Source organism: Abrus precatorius, unplaced genomic scaffold (genome assembly GCF_003935025.1).
Source record: "Abrus precatorius isolate BTA unplaced genomic scaffold, Abrus_2018 Scaffold5, whole genome shotgun sequence".
In the NCBI taxonomy this organism is placed as follows: domain Eukaryota; kingdom Viridiplantae; phylum Streptophyta; class Magnoliopsida; order Fabales; family Fabaceae; genus Abrus; species Abrus precatorius.
Window position 1 is genome coordinate 15,753,146 of NW_020874395.1, and position 18,531 is coordinate 15,771,676.

At 30.3% G+C, this 18,531-nt stretch overlaps 3 protein-coding genes across 3 annotated transcripts; 1 reads left to right on the top strand and 2 right to left on the bottom strand.

The window, feature by feature from the left end:
* Positions 1 to 2,892: 2,892 nt before the first annotated feature.
* On the top strand, positions 2,893 to 6,461 carry LOC113867879 (aldehyde dehydrogenase family 2 member C4-like). Its single transcript, XM_027503382.1, has 9 exons — positions 2,893 to 3,001; positions 3,786 to 3,928; positions 4,439 to 4,822; positions 5,045 to 5,131; positions 5,237 to 5,410; positions 5,492 to 5,629; positions 5,796 to 5,933; positions 6,047 to 6,108; positions 6,188 to 6,461. Exons 1-9 carry the CDS (start codon positions 2,893 to 2,895, stop codon positions 6,459 to 6,461), a joined length of 1,509 nt encoding a protein of 502 aa, XP_027359183.1.
* A 601-nt stretch (positions 6,462 to 7,062) lies between these two features.
* Positions 7,063 to 7,392, bottom strand: LOC113866798. The gene has a single exon (XM_027501596.1). The coding sequence runs from the start codon at positions 7,390 to 7,392 to the stop codon at positions 7,063 to 7,065; it is 330 nt and encodes a 109-aa protein (XP_027357397.1).
* Positions 7,393 to 14,207: 6,815 nt separating this feature from the next.
* On the bottom strand, positions 14,208 to 17,022 carry LOC113867837. Its single transcript, XM_027503332.1, has 4 exons — positions 16,402 to 17,022; positions 15,768 to 15,839; positions 14,715 to 14,772; positions 14,208 to 14,252 (listed from the first exon to the last, which is right to left on the bottom strand). The coding sequence occupies exons 1-3, from the start codon at positions 17,008 to 17,010 to the stop codon at positions 14,719 to 14,721; spliced, it is 735 nt and encodes a 244-aa protein (XP_027359133.1). The 5' UTR covers positions 17,011 to 17,022; the 3' UTR covers positions 14,208 to 14,252; positions 14,715 to 14,718.
* Between the last annotated feature and the right edge of the window lie 1,509 nt (positions 17,023 to 18,531).

Below are 18,531 nucleotides of genomic sequence, written 5' to 3' on the forward strand. Positions count from 1 at the left end.
GAATTCCTCAAGGCTTTACCTATAAACCCAAAATGCTCGAGTCTTCAATTTTTTTTTCTCTTATGGTAGTTGTTTTATTAGGATTTCATTTGTTTTATTCATTAAATGCCTATGTCGCTAAAAAAAAATGAAAAATGAAATAAGAAATTTGTAATATTTAAAAAGATCAAATAGGAAAAAGTTGATATTTAGCAAAGACTAGAAAGGAAATGAAGCATAACACCTAATGAACCCAATTAACAAGAGGCTAACATAAGATTACATGGAAAATGGAAAATAAATATGAAGATTAAATTATAAAAATTTCAGTAAGTTGAGTACTTGAAATGAGAAAATCACAGGATTGGTTCTTCTTATACACAAAACCTATCTTAGCTACATATTTCAACTTTTATTCAGAATTTAAAGAAAATTAACTATCCTTAAAAAATAGGTTACAAGGTGAAGGATATAACTTTTATTACACCTAACATCTCATCAATAATGATTCAAAATCTTAAAAGGATATGAGGATGGTAGAGTAAAAGTTCACTGGTTGTTGTGATTATATATTGATTAGTCATTTAATTTGTTTTTAAAAAAGAATAATTAATCTCGTTAGGTAGCATCATCAGCTATTGAAAACATAGCACCGGCTAAATGGTTGGTATAATTATTAATTTATTAGGTTAGTGAAAGAAACTTTATGTAATTTAAAACTAGTTAAAAATGACATCTTAACATTTGTATAATATATTTCTCTTTTTTAATGACAATAAAAAGTATCTTTTATGGTAAATTATGTGGTCCATTGTTGGATCACAATTAAATAAGATCTCTTAATCAAATAAGAAATAAAAATAAATTATTAAAATATAATAAACGATAAAACATAATGGACAAGCCAATAGACTTTCTTTTATTAGAAATATGCTATTTTAAACTATTTATCTAAATTATATTATTCCAAAATTTTAAATTTAAAAACAAACACCACATGCTAAAAAGTGACATCATTCACATTGCTATTGACTCACTAGCATAAAATGTTCTATAATGTGTTTTTTTGTTATTTACGTATTATAAATTAACACGTAACACAGTTTGAACTGTTATTTCTGATTGTTGAAATTTAAATTTAAAAAATATATTTTCTCTTATAAAAGTTTATTTTAATTGGAGCTCAACTTTTAATTTTTTTTTTTCATGGATTGAAATTTGAATTTGAGATTAAAGTTTTTATTTCCTCTCATTTGACTAGAGTTTAAAATTTTAAGAAATAAATTTTAAATTTTAATTTTGATTAATATGAAAGAAAAATTAAAATTAATATAAAAAGTAAATATTTAATTTTGGTCAAAATAAAGGAAAAATTAAAAATAAAATTTTAAATTAAAACTTCAACATTAAAAGCAACACACATAAGAATAAGTCTATTTTTTATCTTGTCAATCTCTAATTTATATATTCAATAAAATAAAAATAATCCACTAGAATATGACACGTGTTTTACTTTGACATGTCACATCTATTTTTATTGGCCATGACTTTAGGGGAAATATTTAATTTATTTATTTTTATAATTAGTTTTTCAACTTTATTATTTTACTAAAAAAGTCAAGACAATAATATAATTATTAAATGATACTATAAAATGGAGGGGAAACAATATAAAAAAATTCCTTAAGTAAGAAAAAATAAATAAATCCGTAGATCTTAAAAATGGACATAATTTATACAACTAGATCTAGAAAATATTTAATATGAAATGAATTTTAAATAGTTTTTATTCTAATATTTTGAATTTATTTTCATATAAAAATTGTGACTCTTTATTTTAAGAATAAGAAACTTTTAATATATTTCAATGGTAAATATTTACTTTAATTTCTTTAAAATAATAAATAATAAGAAATTCTTTATATTCCTTTAATATTAGGCTTTATAGATGATGTAATTAATATTATTACAATAAAATAATAAGATAATGACTTTGCTTGGTAAAAGTAATTGAAAGCTTATAGATGAAAAGTTAAGTGAAAACTTATAACTTATAGCTGAAATTTTATAATTTTACAAATAGTTAAATAAATTAGAGCTATTTAACAAAATTAGTTAAAATATATTAAAAGACCAGAATGAAGAGAGAGAGAGATTCATGATTTATATTTATGTATAATTTATTTAAATGGATAAAAGTATAAACTAGATCAAATTATTAATAGTTATAAATTGAATGCTACTTTAATAATAAGCTTTTTAAAATTAAAATATTCTTTTTATTATGAGGTTTCTTTAGAGGGCTTATATTTTGAAGTTGACAAATGTTTCTATTAGCTTATTTAAAAAAAAAAAAAAACAAACTATGAACTCTTAAATAAATTACAAGTTTATGTTTCCAAACACCACCAATGTGTATAAGACTATTTAATAAATAATAAATTTATTAAAAACTGTATGTGCAACAGTAAAAAATAATTGGTAATTTAGTATAAAAGAATGGACACACAGTTACTGAGGTCCATTATTTCCATCCACTCTTGATTCTGTTTAACACCATTCTTTGCATTGCCCACAAATTCTGGCCCTGAAGTGGCATTCAAAGTGGGAAATGCAAAGGAGAAAAGGTGAGTTCTTTGTATTAGAAGGTGCCAATTACTAACAAATTAAACTGTTTTGAGATTGATATCTTTCCACCTATTTCAGTCACCTACCACATGATCTTCCGCAGCTAACAACCACTCTACCACCCTAATTGCAGCAAACATTATGCAAACACCTAAGTGAGATATGCATATGTTTAGTGCTTCATATAAATAACTGTTGTGCCCCCTCTACATACCCAACCACACTCCCTCCTTTCTCCATAAACTTATTTGGTGCTTATCACAACAATCATAGAAGAAGATAAGGATGGAAAATCTCAACAATGGCAACAGCCACATAGACCCTTTTGTCAAGATTCCAACACTCAAGTTTACTAAGCTTTTCATCAATGGAGAATTCGTAGATTCTGTTTCAGGTTCTGATTAGTTTTCTCATCATTTACCTTTATTCTATTGCACTAGTAAATGTTTCATCATTTTGTTTATTATCATTTTTTGTATAACAAAGAACTTTCTCATTTAATACATATATATTTTTTGATAAATAGATTGATAGAAAAATGAGGTAAAATATTTCCATAGAACCATATATGGATTAGATACACGTACCTGATGCCTCACTTAGAAATGTACCTTTATTCCAGAAGAGGAGGCTTTATTTCATAATCACATTCAATGTGGAAACTTTATTTAATAGAGAGGACGGGTTGGTTTGATAAGAGAAATAATGATACACCATCCTCTTGACATGCATTCATGTACAAATTGTTAATGCATGTTAAATTGTTACTCTATTCTTTATTTTATTTCTAACAAATTTACAATTGTTCTTTTGTAAGTGAAAACAAATTAAAAAATATCACATAACTACATATTTGTTAATCTATTTGATTTTATTTCGGAGTTTCAAAATATTATATAGAGATCAAATATCAAAACTATATTTTAGAACCCCAATTTACCCTTTTTTATTATTAAAAGTATATTTGTTAATGATAGAGTTTTGTTAATTTTAAGAAATGAGTTTAAGCATTTAAAAACAATAATTTTTATTTTAAAAAATAATGTGATACCCTTTTTGCTGGTAAACTTGCTTAATCATAGACTAGGGGCAATGATTCTTTCCTTTTTTTATTTTGAAAAAATAAAATTTTCTTGTTAAACTTATGTGCATTTTGGACTTTTGAAAAAACAAAAAAGGAAAAACGTTTGAGACAGTTGATCCAAGAACAGAGGAAGTGATGGCTGAAATAGCAGAGGCTACCGAAGAAGATGTTGATATTGCTGTGAAGGCCGCACGTGAGGCATTTGATTTTGGTCCATGGCCACGCATGACCGGTGCAGTAAGTTTGATCACTCATAACAATGGTTACAAAATAGAATTTATTTGTTTAAATACAAATACTTTAAAAACTATTTTAGTCACTACTTTTCTTTCTTTAATTATTTTCAAATGATTATATGAGACTTATTTTAATTGATAACAGTTCAAGGTGATGAAAAAAATATGAAATAGAGTTAGTGAAAGGTTCAAGTATTTCGAAGAACCACTAAGTGCATATTTAAAATGTCACACAATCACGTTTATTTATTGATTTTGTCTTAAAGCTCTTTAATCGTGATATATTGTATTTTTAATGAGTTAAAAAATTATACTGAATTTTATTATAAACTTATTTTCAAAAGAAAAATAACTAAACATAAATTACATTTCCTTAAAATTATTTTTAAATAAAATCAATTGTACAAAATCAAGATGATTATAACTATAATGCTCACTCAAGCAAGACATTGTTCTCTAGTTGTGAGAAACATATATTAATTTGGTTTGGTTATGTGATGCATGATAATAGGAGAGAGCAAAGATTATGTTGAAGTGGGCAGAGCTAATTGAACAGAACATTGAAGAAATAGCAGCATTGGATACCATTGATGGAGGAAAGTTATATAGTTGGTGTAAGGCTGTGGACATTCCTGAAGCATGCAACATCCTACGTTACTATGCTGGCGCTGCTGATAAAATTCATGGACAAGTGTTCAAAACATCACGGGACCTCCACTTGTATACACTCATGGAACCTATTGGTGTTGTTGGACACATTATCCCTTGGAATTTCCCTACCATCATGTTCTTCACCAAGTCTAGCCCTGCCTTGGCTGCTGGCTGCACCATGATCATCAAGCCTTCTGAGCAAACACCTCTCTCTGCACTCTTCTGTGCTCATCTTGCTAAGTTGGTATGGTTAAATGAATTGGTTGAGTTGCTAATCTAGCTTAGCTCCATAGGCAGCTTTTGGTGTTTGGATTCATGTTTAATCTGTCACCAAATGCTTCCTTAGGAGCTAATACATCTAAAATATATCTTGGAAATTTATGTTTTGTTTATTATTATCACTAATACATGGATGAAAAATAAATATAAGCTAACTAGGTCTTTCTTATTTTCCCTTTTCATCAAGGCTGGTATCCCAGATGGGGTGATCAATGTACTAACCGGATTTGGCTCAACTGGAGCTGCAATAAGCTCACATATGGACATTGATGCGGTAATTTGAGTGTCAAAAGTTTATATTTATAGCATTGATTAAATTGAAGATGCATAGCATTTGATACCAACTGCTAAGCTTTATTGTGATTATGTTATATTGCAGGTCAGTTTCACTGGTTCAACAGAAACAGGTCGAAAAATAATGCAGGCAGCGGCAATGAGCAATTTGAAACCTGTTTCACTTGAATTAGGAGGCAAATCGCCAGTTTTAATTTTTGATGATGCTGATGTTGACAAGGCTGTTGAACTTGCACTCTTTGGCATCCTATTAAACAAGGTATAATTTCTTCCAAGGAAATTTTGAAACAACAAAATAGAACAAAGACTTATACCCTTTGAGTCTCTTTGTAACTTTCAGGGAGAAATGTGTGTTGCATTTTCCAGAGTTTTCGTCCAGGAAGGGATTTATGATGAATTTGAGAAGAAGGTAGTGGAGAAAGCAAAAACTTGGGTTGTGGGGGACCCTTTTGATCCTCAAGTTCAACAAGGACCTCAAGTAAGGATAATTTAAATTGGCACAAGTGCACACAACTGTGTTTTAAGTAATGTACCTTTACCAGTAGAAACCCTCTCAACATATTCTATTCAATCTGGATATAGATGCTAGCAGAAAAATAAACAGCTTAACATAATTCTCCTTTGCACATGATTTTCTATTGCAGACTAGCAAGGCACAATATGATAAAATTCTTTCCTATATTGAGCAAGGAAATAGAGAAGGAGCCACATTATTGACTGGGGGTAAGCCTGTGGGCAACAAGGGATACTACATTGAGCCTACTATTTTTGCCAATGTTAAGGTGTATTTCAACTCTACAAGAAGCATGAAAGTGGCTACCTTTATTATAAATTCATATATAACTCAACTATTAACCTTTAATTTTTTTTTCTTCTTTTTGAAAAATCTATTTAGGAGGACATGATAATAGCACAAGATGAAATATTTGGACCTGTAATGGCACTTTCTAAGTTCAAGTAAGACCATCTTATATTCATCTTGACTTGGTACAAAAGATGTTTTTTATTGCTCATTTTAAGGGTATATGTTTGATAGGACCATTGAGGAAGCAATTAGTAAAGCCAATAGCACCAAATACGGCCTAGCAGCAGGGATTGTGACCAAGAACTTGGATATTGCTAACACTGTCTCAAGGTCCATCCGTGCAGGCATCATATGGATCAACTGCTTCTTTGCCTTTGATATTGATTGCCCTTTTGGAGGCTATAAAATGAGTGGATTTGGAAGAGATTATGGATTGGAAGCACTTCACAAGTTTCTTCAAGTCAAATCTGTTGCAACTCCTATTTACAATTCTCCTTGGCTTTGAAACTTTCATCTATGGGTGCTTGTAAACAGAACATATGCACCATTGGATCAACTACTCAATACTTTTTATGCTAAAATATAAGTTTAGGTATTATCTTGGTAATGTTAACCTATTTTTGAGCTTGTGTGATGCTGAACCGCATCGAAGAACAGTGAAGGAAACTCAATATTTGTGAAATTGAGATATAAGTAAAACATTCAGAAGTTTGAATAGAGGGTGTATTCAAAGATCTTTACAATGAATAATTTCTAAGAATTACTTCTTAAATATAAACTAGAAGAAAAACTACTGTGACATTATCTATTGGAGTTCTGAAGTCTTAACAGATGATAAAAATAAAATCATTAACTCAAAAATAGGTAAAATTTTTACATTTATTACTAATATTTACTTCAATAATATTCATATCAGAAGACAGGTAAATAAACAAATATTAGACCTGAACTTAAGTTCCACTACCTTAAGAAATGGGTATATTCACGTGTCATACAAAATATGCAGAGAAGTGGTTACCACATAGAATAGGGGAAAATGAAAGAGTTAAAGGCACACTAATGTATCACTTAACATTGCAATCTAATACATTGGAATCACAAGTTTCTCAAATTACCCTTTTCTTTACAATTATTCTAGAAGTAGAAGGATCAGCAAACCTAACGGAGAAAGATCTAGAGAGGTTATCTGGCTCAAACTTTGAAGTCCCTTGGTCAAAATTCTGAGAGTAAGTGTATGGATCATAAGGGACCTGAAGGGGTGATGCAGAGTACTCAAATAGCTTCTTCTTCTCTTTCTTGAACTTCATCCACAACACTCTCCACCTCATCTTACTTGATCTATTGGCTGATATCGAATTTCCACGTTCAATCTCATCGCAACACCTTGATTGGATGATGTTTTTCTTGCATGATTGGCAACAGTTTTTAATATCCATGGCTTTACTACTCTAGAACTAATAGTTCATCAGTGTGTGCAAACAAGTACAATGAAGAGTGAAGAGACTTTGAATATAAGCACATGGTATTGGATTGAAAAAAACGTGGATTGGCCACTATCTAATTCTAGGACCTCACTCTTTCTTTTTGGGTTTCCAAGAATGGTGTGTTCGCTTGCAAAGTAGTAAAAGCTAATTAGCTAATCTCAACTGAATAAAAATTGCTATCCCTTTAATCAAAAACACCCTACCCCAAGACCTATGCCCCCAGATATATTTCTATACAGTTTATGTGGATCACAATATCACATTCTGTATAGTAACTTAATCACGTGATGCACATGACAATTGCATGTCATTGCCTTGTGGAATTGTTAAAGGGCAACTTGCCATGTGAACTGAATTTTTTGGAGTAGCATTGGTATAATTTTCTGTTTTGTGGTTAGGGTGCTTGCTTGTTTCCTAATGCTTAGTTGAAGACATGCTACTTGGCAAATTTAAACGTCTAATACTCATAGGGTATTGGTATTTTCTATTTTAACAAGATTTTTAATGTTGCTGATCATTTAACAGTACATGTTGTGAGAAAAAGTAAGCCTAACAAATTTTTTTCCCTTCATATCTTCAAAATGTTGTATTTGCATCGTCAAAGATTAAAGATGATAAAGTGAATTTGATTTAGTGGGCAAGCCTTAACATATAAAAAATGGTGGGTTGAGAGTTTTACACCTATTGATTTGCCTAGCTTACTCTACTTTAGCCTACTAAAAAAATGTGAGTTAATAACAAGTTAGAGTGAATTTTATCTTTTTATTTTTATATTAATTTTAGACTGATTAGAATGTTAATTCATTGATCCACCAACCTACTTTGTTTTTTTTTTTTTTTTTTTGTATTTGACAAGTCAAATTACTAACTCATTAGCTTATTTTTAAACAAGTCAAACCAAAATATCTAGTCCACTTTAAAATGAGAGAGAGAAATAAACCTATGAGACATGAATAAATAGCTAGATATATTGATTTAGCAACATTTCACTTCACACTTGTGTCATTATCATTAACTTGAATCAAAAGACTTTTCATTTGAATGATTTTAGATTTATTTATATGTTACATAGGAAACATATATAAACTAATCTATGTAGAATTAAAAAGGATTTATAATATTTTTTTTAAAAATAATCTATCATGCATCATTTATAGTATTTTAATTAAATTTGTTTTAAAATGTTAAAAATTGTTTTTTATTTTATTTTAACTAGCAAACCTCCTTTAGTATCATTAGTTCGAAATTTATCCTTCAAACATTTGTATGATAAAAATTTGGTACTTCATTTAAAAAAATGTGACGCTTTTTCTTTATCTCCAAATTATTGGAGATGATGCAAGGAAAAGTGGACTCTAATAACAAAGTTAGGACTTTTTTTTTATTCATCCCAATGTATCAGTTGAATATTACGCGTCATTTTCTTAAACTTTTATTTTTTATCCAATATGTAATGACCTTTTTTGTGATTTTTTTAAAAAATAAAAGCAATTATTTGAATGAATTTAGTTCCATCTTTTTTCTTTATATTTATTAGGATTTCTTCTAGTAATTATTAACATCTCTTACTCATAAAAAATTTTGTTAATGCTTTTCACAACATTGATAAGTGGAATAAAGGGTCAATTCAGTGAAGTTAAAGAATCTAAATTTTCTTTATGACAAGATTCGAATGTATAGTTATATTTATTCAAATAAAAATATATTTGTTTCACCTAAACAAAGTTTAAAAAAAGATAAAAAAAATTAAATAAATTTACTTAAGCAAATCTTATGAAGCTCCTTTTTTCCTTTCCACTCAACTCACCTTCCCATTACATTTGGAAAAAATTCGAATTCGAAATTAAATAAACCAAAATAAAAAATACAATTAAAGTAATATATTTATATTTAAATGAAAATTTATGAACGTATCTTTGCAAGTCCAGAAAACAAAGTTGCCGGAATAAATCAAGACATTTTGCTAGTAGCATACGCAAGATATGATGGCTAATCATATTAACCCAAATAAAAGTAACAAAATTATAATATACAGCTTTTTTATTTACAAATAAGATAAAGAGAGAGAGAAATAATGATGTAACAAAAAATAAAAAAAAATTATATATATATATATATATATATATTATTTTATAAATAAATTTTGTTAATCTCAACTTTTAAAGTTGAGAATAAAAATAAGTAATTAATAGTAGTAAAATTTTATTAAAAAAATATTTATTATATTTTTATAATTTTAATATAATAACTGTATAGTTTTTATAAATTTTTTATATATAAATATTTAAACTCAAATTTAAAAGTTAAAGTTAATAAAATTTATTATTTAAGTATTCTATCTCATAATAAATAATTAGTTTATTAATTTTTTAGTTCAAAACATTCAAATTCGTACGGCTTGACCAGTTTGTATGCGTGTATTAAATGGGAGTCACTTATTTTATTGAAGTTTCTTTATATAACAGGAACACGAAATGAATACAAAAACCCTTTTTTTTTCAATAAAAAAACATTGAATAAGATAATTTAAGTAGTAGAACCCTATCTCTATCATGATTCCATTTTCATTAACCTCACAGAACAAAAGCAAAACCGCGTCTTTGAAAAATGGAAGCTTCAAAATTCACCATACATACAACAAAAAGACAAACAAAGAAGAAAGAAACCATTAGCTGGTGGAAATGTGTAAGAATATTAATAATATTAAATTGTATCAATAATAATTACAGTACAAAAAAATTCTGAAATTTCCTCGATAAATATTAAGAGAAAATTAAAAAAAATCATATATGATTAATCTCGTAACAAAAAATTAATGGAACATATACGTGATTGCCAACGCCACCAACATAAGAATATAAGCAATTCCTTGATCAATTGCAGTGCCTGCGATAAACAAAACAAGATTAGATTAAAAAATACACCCAAAAAAAGAGAGGAATTTTACTATAACTTCACAAATTAAGAAGAATGAAGAAAGAAATTCTGGAAAAAGAAAGAAAGATTGCTACTTTCTCACTCACCATCATTGCTAGGAGGAGGTGCTGAAGAAGGAGCCAAATTCTGAGCTTGACCCAGATGAGAGATTGCCATGAACAACAAACTGAGAAGTGGGAATGCGAAAAAATTCACAGTCTTCATTTCCAAACGATATTTTCCGGGAAAAAAGGGTCGAGAAAATGATGGAAAAGTTGAGGAAAACCTTAAAGGGGTGTATGTGTTTGAAGGGAGGGAAAGAAGGGTGGGTTGCATTTATAGGTGAGGAAGAGAAAAGGGAACGAAATGAGAAAGGTGGTGTGGTGGCGTCTCTGAGAAATTTCAACGAAAGAAAGAGTGAGTTTGAAGACGAGTCAGCAGTTTCGACTCGGTTGGCGACTCGTTGACTCAGGTAGGGACACGAAGGAGAAGGGAAAGATGTATCGTCTTTAATATGTTACATGTGTGTTTAACTGTTTTTTTGCCTTACAAGTTTGGATTCTCAAGCAACAACCTTCGAAGATTCAACCCCAAGTTTTCTAGAAACATGTTGTCGTGGTCAGTGGAGAAAATTATTGCAGGTTGAACAGTGTGGTAAAAATTCATGTTTGATCAAATTGGGTTTTTTGGTGGAAGTTAAATAGTGAATTTATGATTAGTAAAGGTTTTTTAATGTTATGGTCCAAGACAAAAGAAAATGGGTCATTTTTTTTTTCATGAATTAATCATTGAATAAATAGCATGAATCCCAATTTTGTCTGATCAAGTTCTCTCATTTCGCTTCAATTTTTTAATTTTGGGTAGGAATTTTTAAATAACATACTATATATAACATATTATTATAAAAAATGATTCATTTCATTAAAAAAATATCGAAAAAAGAGTATACTTTTTCTTAATAAAAAATTATAAAATAAATGATTCATTTTTTGAAAAATTAAATTAGAAAAAATTATACAACGGGATCCTTATTCCAAGCCATACGAAATTGAGATTTCATGATATTGTAGTCAAAGGTGACGAGCAGGCTGCAGAGGCATGTCAAATTAAAACTTGGAACGGTGAAATGAGCTCAGAACTTTGACCGATATATATATATATATATATATAGTTTGATAAAATAATTATTTTTAATTCATTAACTAATATTTTTAATGTACTAGCTATGTTTGGTCGTTTTGCTTCTGTCTTTTGGGGGCCTGTAATGAGATTTCAATCCTAAAGGCCGAATTCATTCTGAAGAAAAATGTCATTCCAGGATAGCTCTTTCGTGTTTAGGTGAAATTTTATATAAAATTTTACTATTACTATTACTTCCAAGAAAAATTTCAAATTACCTTTAAACTTAATTTTAATTAATATGCTTATTATAAATTTTAATTGTTTATATTGAATATTGTAGATGTTTTGAAAATTTGTGGGCGTGTGACATTATATCCAATAATCTTTAAGTAATTCTAACCAGACACATATTTATACCTTTTCATAAATTATAAAATTTATCTATCCAGCGTAATATTACTGGCACAGTTTGAATCACCTAATGATTTTTCCATCATATCATATCATTATCAAAAAGGTCATTGCATACTTAAAAGTAGAAAGGGGTAAAATTTGTGAAGTGCCCAAGTGGGTAACACATGGTTCTGCTTTCTACTTTCTATACCATAGTATGGTACATTCATATATACATCTAAGCGTCTATGAAAATGAACCAGTGAGCTTTCAACCATCGTATAAAGAATCTTTATCTTGGGTTAATTACCTGAATTGGAAAGGGCAAACAATTGAAAGGAAAACAAAGACACTGCTCAAGAATCAAACTAGGAAATCCATCAACATGTTTCTAACATATTGTTATATTCACTTTCTGCTAAATAAACACGTGCTCTCACAGAAAATTTAAAAGTGCTAGGTGGAGCGTGATTCTTATGAAATCAACATTGTGATTATAATACAGCAAGAGAAAGTTTTTGGTAATGTTGTTTTATTGTGATATAAATACTGAAAACAAATTTTACCGCAAAAGTAACGTAGTTTAAGGTAGGATGAATAGCTCCAAAACACAAAATTCAATGGCGGTGATTCTATCCATGCCTATGAAATGAAACCACCTTCATTAATATCCCACTAGAGGTGCATGCCACGCAAGATTTCTTCTTGGGTTAGAGGCACCAAATGTACCCAAGTGGCATCATCAAAGACAGATACCAAAGAGAGATGCTTGATCACTTGTGATGGGGCCACACACTAGTTTGGAACTTTCATTCAATGTAGTGGGTTTGGTTTTATGCAAGATATGGTTTGGCTTGGCCTCTTTTATACATACACAAAAATGAAAATACACACCTCTAGTAACCCTTGCAAATTGCTATGCAAAACACAATACTTTGTCCGAAGGAATCTATCTAAAAGCCCTTTATGCCAAACACCGCAGAAGCCTTTACTTATGCACCACCTTTTTCCCTTTCTTCTCTTCTTGTACAATGTCATATTACCCTTTAGATTCTTTTCTTTTTGAAGTCTTAGCTTGAGAAAGTAAGGCACATATATATATACATATACCTTTTATTATTTAGAAGAGTTTGAAAGCACAAAGAAGAATCAATGTGTCACCCGGGTGTTCCTTTTGTGAAGGAAGAAGGTTTGATTGTGGATAGAAGAATCAATGCACCGAGGCAGGTTCATGGTGGTGGTAGCTCTGGAGAGGGTGGTTCTGTGAAGCGTTGCGTGTGCTCGCCGTCGCAGCATCCGGGGTCATTCCGGTGCCGCCACCATCATGGTGAGTATGTGTGGCGCGGCAGAGCAATTAAGTAGTGTTGGTTCCATTAGATGTTTCCAATTTCCATCGTATATAAAGGATCTAGTTTGCAAGCATGCATATAAATATGTTTCCCCTTTCTTCTTTAATGATTCTCGTGAAAGAATTTGCGATCACAAAGGATGGAGTTACTCGCATTTTGTAATAAATAATGAAATTGAAGTGCTTTTCTTTGCTTTTCCTGTGCCAATTAAGGTATGCTAATGCTTCATAACTACAGGATTTAGATATAAAAAAACGTGACAAGATTTTCACTAATTCTTATTTCTACTACATAAATGTTGCATTAGAATGACACTGTTTTAAATTAGACCCAAAAGGTAATCTGAATAGAAGGGAGTTGCCACTAGGTCGCTTTTAAGGTACCCCTACTCTCTCCCTTCTATTCATCATCTCAGAATTGTATCATATCCTGGCATTGCTAAATGATTATTAGATAAATATCAGAGTAGACACCAAATTCAAAAATTTGCAAGCTAGAAGTGGTACCCATCCTCGAGATCTCGATTCAAGGATGCACCATTTAAAAACACTTACTTTTGAAACAACATGTGTTTGTACTGTGTAATCAGAGGGTAAAATATGATTTATAGAAGCCTGTTATTTTTTGTTTTGTGAATGATATCAGGAAAATATTTCTTATCACCGTGAGAATAAAACATAAATAAAAGGACCCAACCAATCTCTAAAGTTTGACAAAAGAAAACAAGGGTTTATACCCTTGATCTATATTCCCGTTCAATCAGGGCAGGTTTGGCTCCACCAACAAATCTGCCTGAACTTGGTTCTTTCGGCCACTGCTTGAACGCACTGAGAACAGAATATTTTTGTTAAAACAGACACAGCTATCAGAGAATTGATGCTAGATAGCAACCCATTAACCACTGACGACGATATTCCACCAAGATATTGAAATTCAATATTCAATTCAGCAATTTCAATATATCATATCGTGGTAGGACACCTCCCCCCCCCCCGCCTACGAACATTCTACATGTCAGTGCCCCTTCACTCGCTCCTAAAACGCTCGACATATTCAACATTAGTTTGGAGTAACATTTTTCACATAAAAAAATTAAAGCAAAAGAGAATATGAATAGAACTTTCGTTGTAAACAAAATAAGAAAATATTGGTCATACCAACCAATGAAAAAGACACTTCCAAAACAAACTCGACTAATATCTAGGGTGTGAACTGTGAACATATAAGCGTGCCATTTAAAAAGCAAACTAAAATAGCATTATCATAAAACAATATTTTCATTTCTCAACTACATAACTGAAAAACTCCCAGGTACAACTTTCATTTTATATACCTCGTACGAGCGTTAAATACAAAATGCTGGTAGTCTCTAGACAACCATTATTTACAAGGGTATGTGATCCATTTACAATTATACAGCACGCTAATAGTAATGTAATGAAAAGTACAGAACACCGGCGCCTGTATAAACAGAGGATGCTAAAAGATCAATACCGCATCATGTATCTCCAACTCCAATATATGTGTTCTGATCCAGCGGATCACCCAGTGACTGAAGCAAATGAATAATGGATCAGCAAATTCTATATATATATATATTAAATGAGAACATGAATTGTAAACTGTAAAATAGTTTAAAAATATAAAACACATAACAAGTCAGATGGTCTGCGTAGCCAAAACTTAAAAAGTTCAAAGTAGGGGATAATGTAATTTAATTCAACCCTTAACTTTTGAAACTCCGTAAAAGCAACCACCGATGAATAAGACAAATGATACTGAGGGTAAATTATGACAAACCCGATCCCCCAGCAGAGTACTACAGGATTGTAAGAAGTAAGGATGATGGTTTAAGACCAAGAAGCCCCCAGGCTAACAAGCATAAAAAGTATAACTTAAGTTTCAAGTCGATTATTCAGGATTTCTTATAGGCATAGGAAAAAATAGCTTTATAAGAACGTTTCTCATAGTTCAAGCTTGCAGCTACAAAATGAATAGATTTGCAGCGAAATCAGACTAATTAAACACGGCCAGAAAAGTATCATAATATTATATAAGAAAAGGGTGCTATAGTGCTATGGAAGTACAATTTACAAACAAAATGTCAATTCAACGTTCCGTCTAAAACAACGGAAATGAAGCGCTCAATGATGATCATAGTTTTGCATATAGGAGAATCTTATAATCTCTATGCCTTTCGTATAGAGGTTTGAAGTTCTCCTTAAAAAACACTGCTATAAATAATTGCAGACATCTAGGATTATAAAAGTAGAGCAAGAGTTTGACAGTAAAGGAACGAGAACTTGAATACACATTTGAAAAGAGTTAACCAAGAAGATACAAAATATATACGTACATTGCATTTGCACCAAACAAATTAGTTGCCGACGTATAATAACAAACAAGTGAACAATTCAGGAAAATAATGGAAAGGATGAAACATGAAAGGAATAATTTCTATCTATTGATGAAAAGGATCATTCCTTGGCCATAAATAAGCAGCGAAATTGCAAATTAACATTTGATGTAAGAAACAAAAATCCTCACCTCAGGATAGCAATCTTGACGTACAATTGTCTGCTTGTTTAGATTCACATACACTTCGCACGACACTGTTGCCTGGATTGAACACAGTATTTCAGATAGAGGTATCAAATAGACAAAAAAGCATCCACATTAATCATGTCAATACTTGAAAAACACAAAAACAACAACGCGACTAGCTCCACTCATCAAATACGGGGTTTTACCCCTTTCATTTCCAGACAAAAATAAATAAATAAATAAATAAATATTATGAAAAAAAAATTTAAACCTATACAACACTGCACATAATAAAAAATTTAATAATAATATTTTTTAAGAAAAATTAGCATTTAATAGCATTATTGTATTTAATTGTATAAATTTTTGTTATTTTTAATAAAAACTTACTATAATAATGTTTTTCTTAGTATGCACTAAAGGTATGTTTTAGCTGATAATTGAAGACTAATAATCTATTTCAACACAGATTTTCATTCATATAACATAGAATCAAACTCTGATTAATATGCTAATGCTTAAGAACCCAACTATCTACAGCAATTTCATGAGAAAAAAATTTAAAACAAGCTACCCACAATCGAAATTGAATAAAAGAATTAAATAAAATTGCAAGTTAAAATTCACAGGTGAGCACCTTTAAAGGAATTGAGAAGAAGAAAAGTCCCAATTTCCCCTCAACTCGCGTATCAGTATCGAACGGAATCACGCCCCTGGCAATGTCTTCGAGCAAGTAGAAAGCATCGTAGATGACCTCGAACCCATCGACAGTGAGCGTGGCGTCCACGTACGAAGAGCCACGCGCCCTGATGCGGCCACCGGCGGAGGAGGTGACAAACCCTAGCTGGCGGCCACGGTAGCCGACGGAGACGGCGAGAGAGTGGTAGGAGAGGGAGAAGAAGTCTCTGTTGCGAACCTTAACGGTGATGGAGAAGGAGAGGTCGAGAATCGGCTTTGGGGAAGTTCGAATACCGATGTGGTTGAGTCGGATCCGGGCGAGGCGGATCTCCGGGTCGGAGGGGTAGAGGATGAAGACGGCGGCGGCGAGGAGGAGGAAGAGAAAAAAGCCGGCGGAGTAGAGGATGCAGCGACGGCGACGGCGGTCGAAACGAGAGTAGTAGGAAGGAAGGAGAACGACGACGTTTTGGGGATAAGGGTTAGGGTATTGGGAATAACTGTTAGGGTTAGGGTTAGGGTTTGAGGGAAGGGGCGAGTAAGAGACGAACTCGTCCTTCCCGGTCATCATGACAGATGGTATGTAATGTTATGTGTTTTGTTATGTTATGGTTCTTTCTACCACTTTTAGACAAACACGTAAAACAATAATAATCCTTGTTTAACAACTTTAACGCTTCTTAATTAACACTTTTCTTTACTCTTAATTTCTCAGATTATGTGTTGCCATTGTTTAATTGGTCGCTCTTTTGTTAGATGGGCACTTGATATTATTATATTTATTTGTGTGCTTATCTTTTCCTACGCTCCCTTAATTTTTAATCTACTATGTCAAAATGATATTTTATTGTATTAATTTGTATGGATGTTATAATTATACGTTAATTTTTTATTTTTATCATTTAAAATCATTTTTTTCTCTAATCGTATGGTTCTTGAAAATTTAATGAATAGTTTTTATAAATTATCTCACAATTTAAATTTTTACTTTTAATTCTGATTTGTGTTATTTTTTTGTTTTGAAAAATTGTATGAATGAGTCACCTTTTACTTAATTTTTGTTCAAACAAGATTGCTTATATAAGATAATGAAATGTCATATCCTCTCTTTCCAACGATATTTCTGTATAAGCTTCATTTGCTTATCTGAAAAAATGAGTTAAGCATCTCTTGTTGAAAATATTTTAAGAATATTGTTTAAAAATAAATATAATTTAATACAATGTTTAATGATTTTTATAAGCATTTGTTAGCAAATTTATTCAAATAAGGCTGCAATCGAAAAGGATAAAAAAATAAATTATAAAATAAAATAATTATTTATATGTAAAACTTAATACAATAAAATACATTAAATGATGGATTTAATTTATTGATCATAAGAAAAGTGAGTTAGAAAATATATTTTTAACTTCTCTGTTATGTTATGAATAAACACAAAAAATTTATAATTTTTATTTTATTCTGACAACATATTTATATATCTAATTGCTTTTGTTTTTGACAGATAAGGACTAAAAGTAAAGTTATCATTTTGTAAAATCCTAGTGTTTTGGTGACTTAATTTGAAAATGTTCATCAAACTTGTTGATTGTATCTTAAAAAATTCACCCCGTTAATCCAAGTTATGCCCAAATAATAATATTTGAGGGATGAAACAAATCAAGTCAAAACGAATATTTATCTATATTTTCAAAATATTATATATACACTTTTTTCTCTTCCACGTTTTAAAAATTTCCTTACACCAAAAATTTATTTCTTTTACTTATAATTCATATTTATTAATTATGAGCTTGAATTTTTGTTTTAATATTTTTAAATTTATGCTTATTTTAACTTTATTAATAATAACTTTTGTGTTAAATATATATTTGGATAATTTTAAATGTATTTTTAAAGTCACACTAGTTTGACAATACAATAATAAGATAAAAAAAATGATTTAAATAAACTCCAACTATTATAAGTAAGATTTAAGATATTTGAGTTGAGACAAATGATTAATGCATACTATTGATCTTTAAACTCCCTTCATTTGTTTCTTTATTTATTCATGCAAATTGTATCCAAGTTATTTTATATGTAGTTA

Excerpts from the sequence above, each read along its gene's own strand:
- LOC113867879 (XM_027503382.1), top strand. The coding sequence starts at position 2,893 with ATGGAAAATCTCAACAATGGCAACAGCCACATAGACCCTTTTGTCAAG. Across the intron at positions 4,823-5,044 it reads GTGCTCATCTTGCTAAGTTG|GCTGGTATCCCAGATGGGGT; the intron begins GTATGGTTAAAT and ends CTTTTCATCAAG. Across the intron at positions 5,934-6,046 it reads CTATTTTTGCCAATGTTAAG|GAGGACATGATAATAGCACA; the intron begins GTGTATTTCAAC and ends AAATCTATTTAG.
- LOC113867837 (XM_027503332.1), bottom strand. The coding sequence starts at position 17,010 with ATGATGACCGGGAAGGACGAGTTCGTCTCTTACTCGCCCCTTCCCTCA. Across the intron at positions 15,840-16,401 it reads TCTTCTCAATTCCTTTAAAG|GCAACAGTGTCGTGCGAAGT; the intron begins GTGCTCACCTGT and ends TGTTCAATCCAG. Across the intron at positions 14,773-15,767 it reads GTCAAGATTGCTATCCTGAG|TCACTGGGTGATCCGCTGGA; the intron begins GTGAGGATTTTT and ends CATTTGCTTCAG.
- LOC113866798 (XM_027501596.1), bottom strand. The coding sequence starts at position 7,392 with ATGGATATTAAAAACTGTTGCCAATCATGCAAGAAAAACATCATCCAA.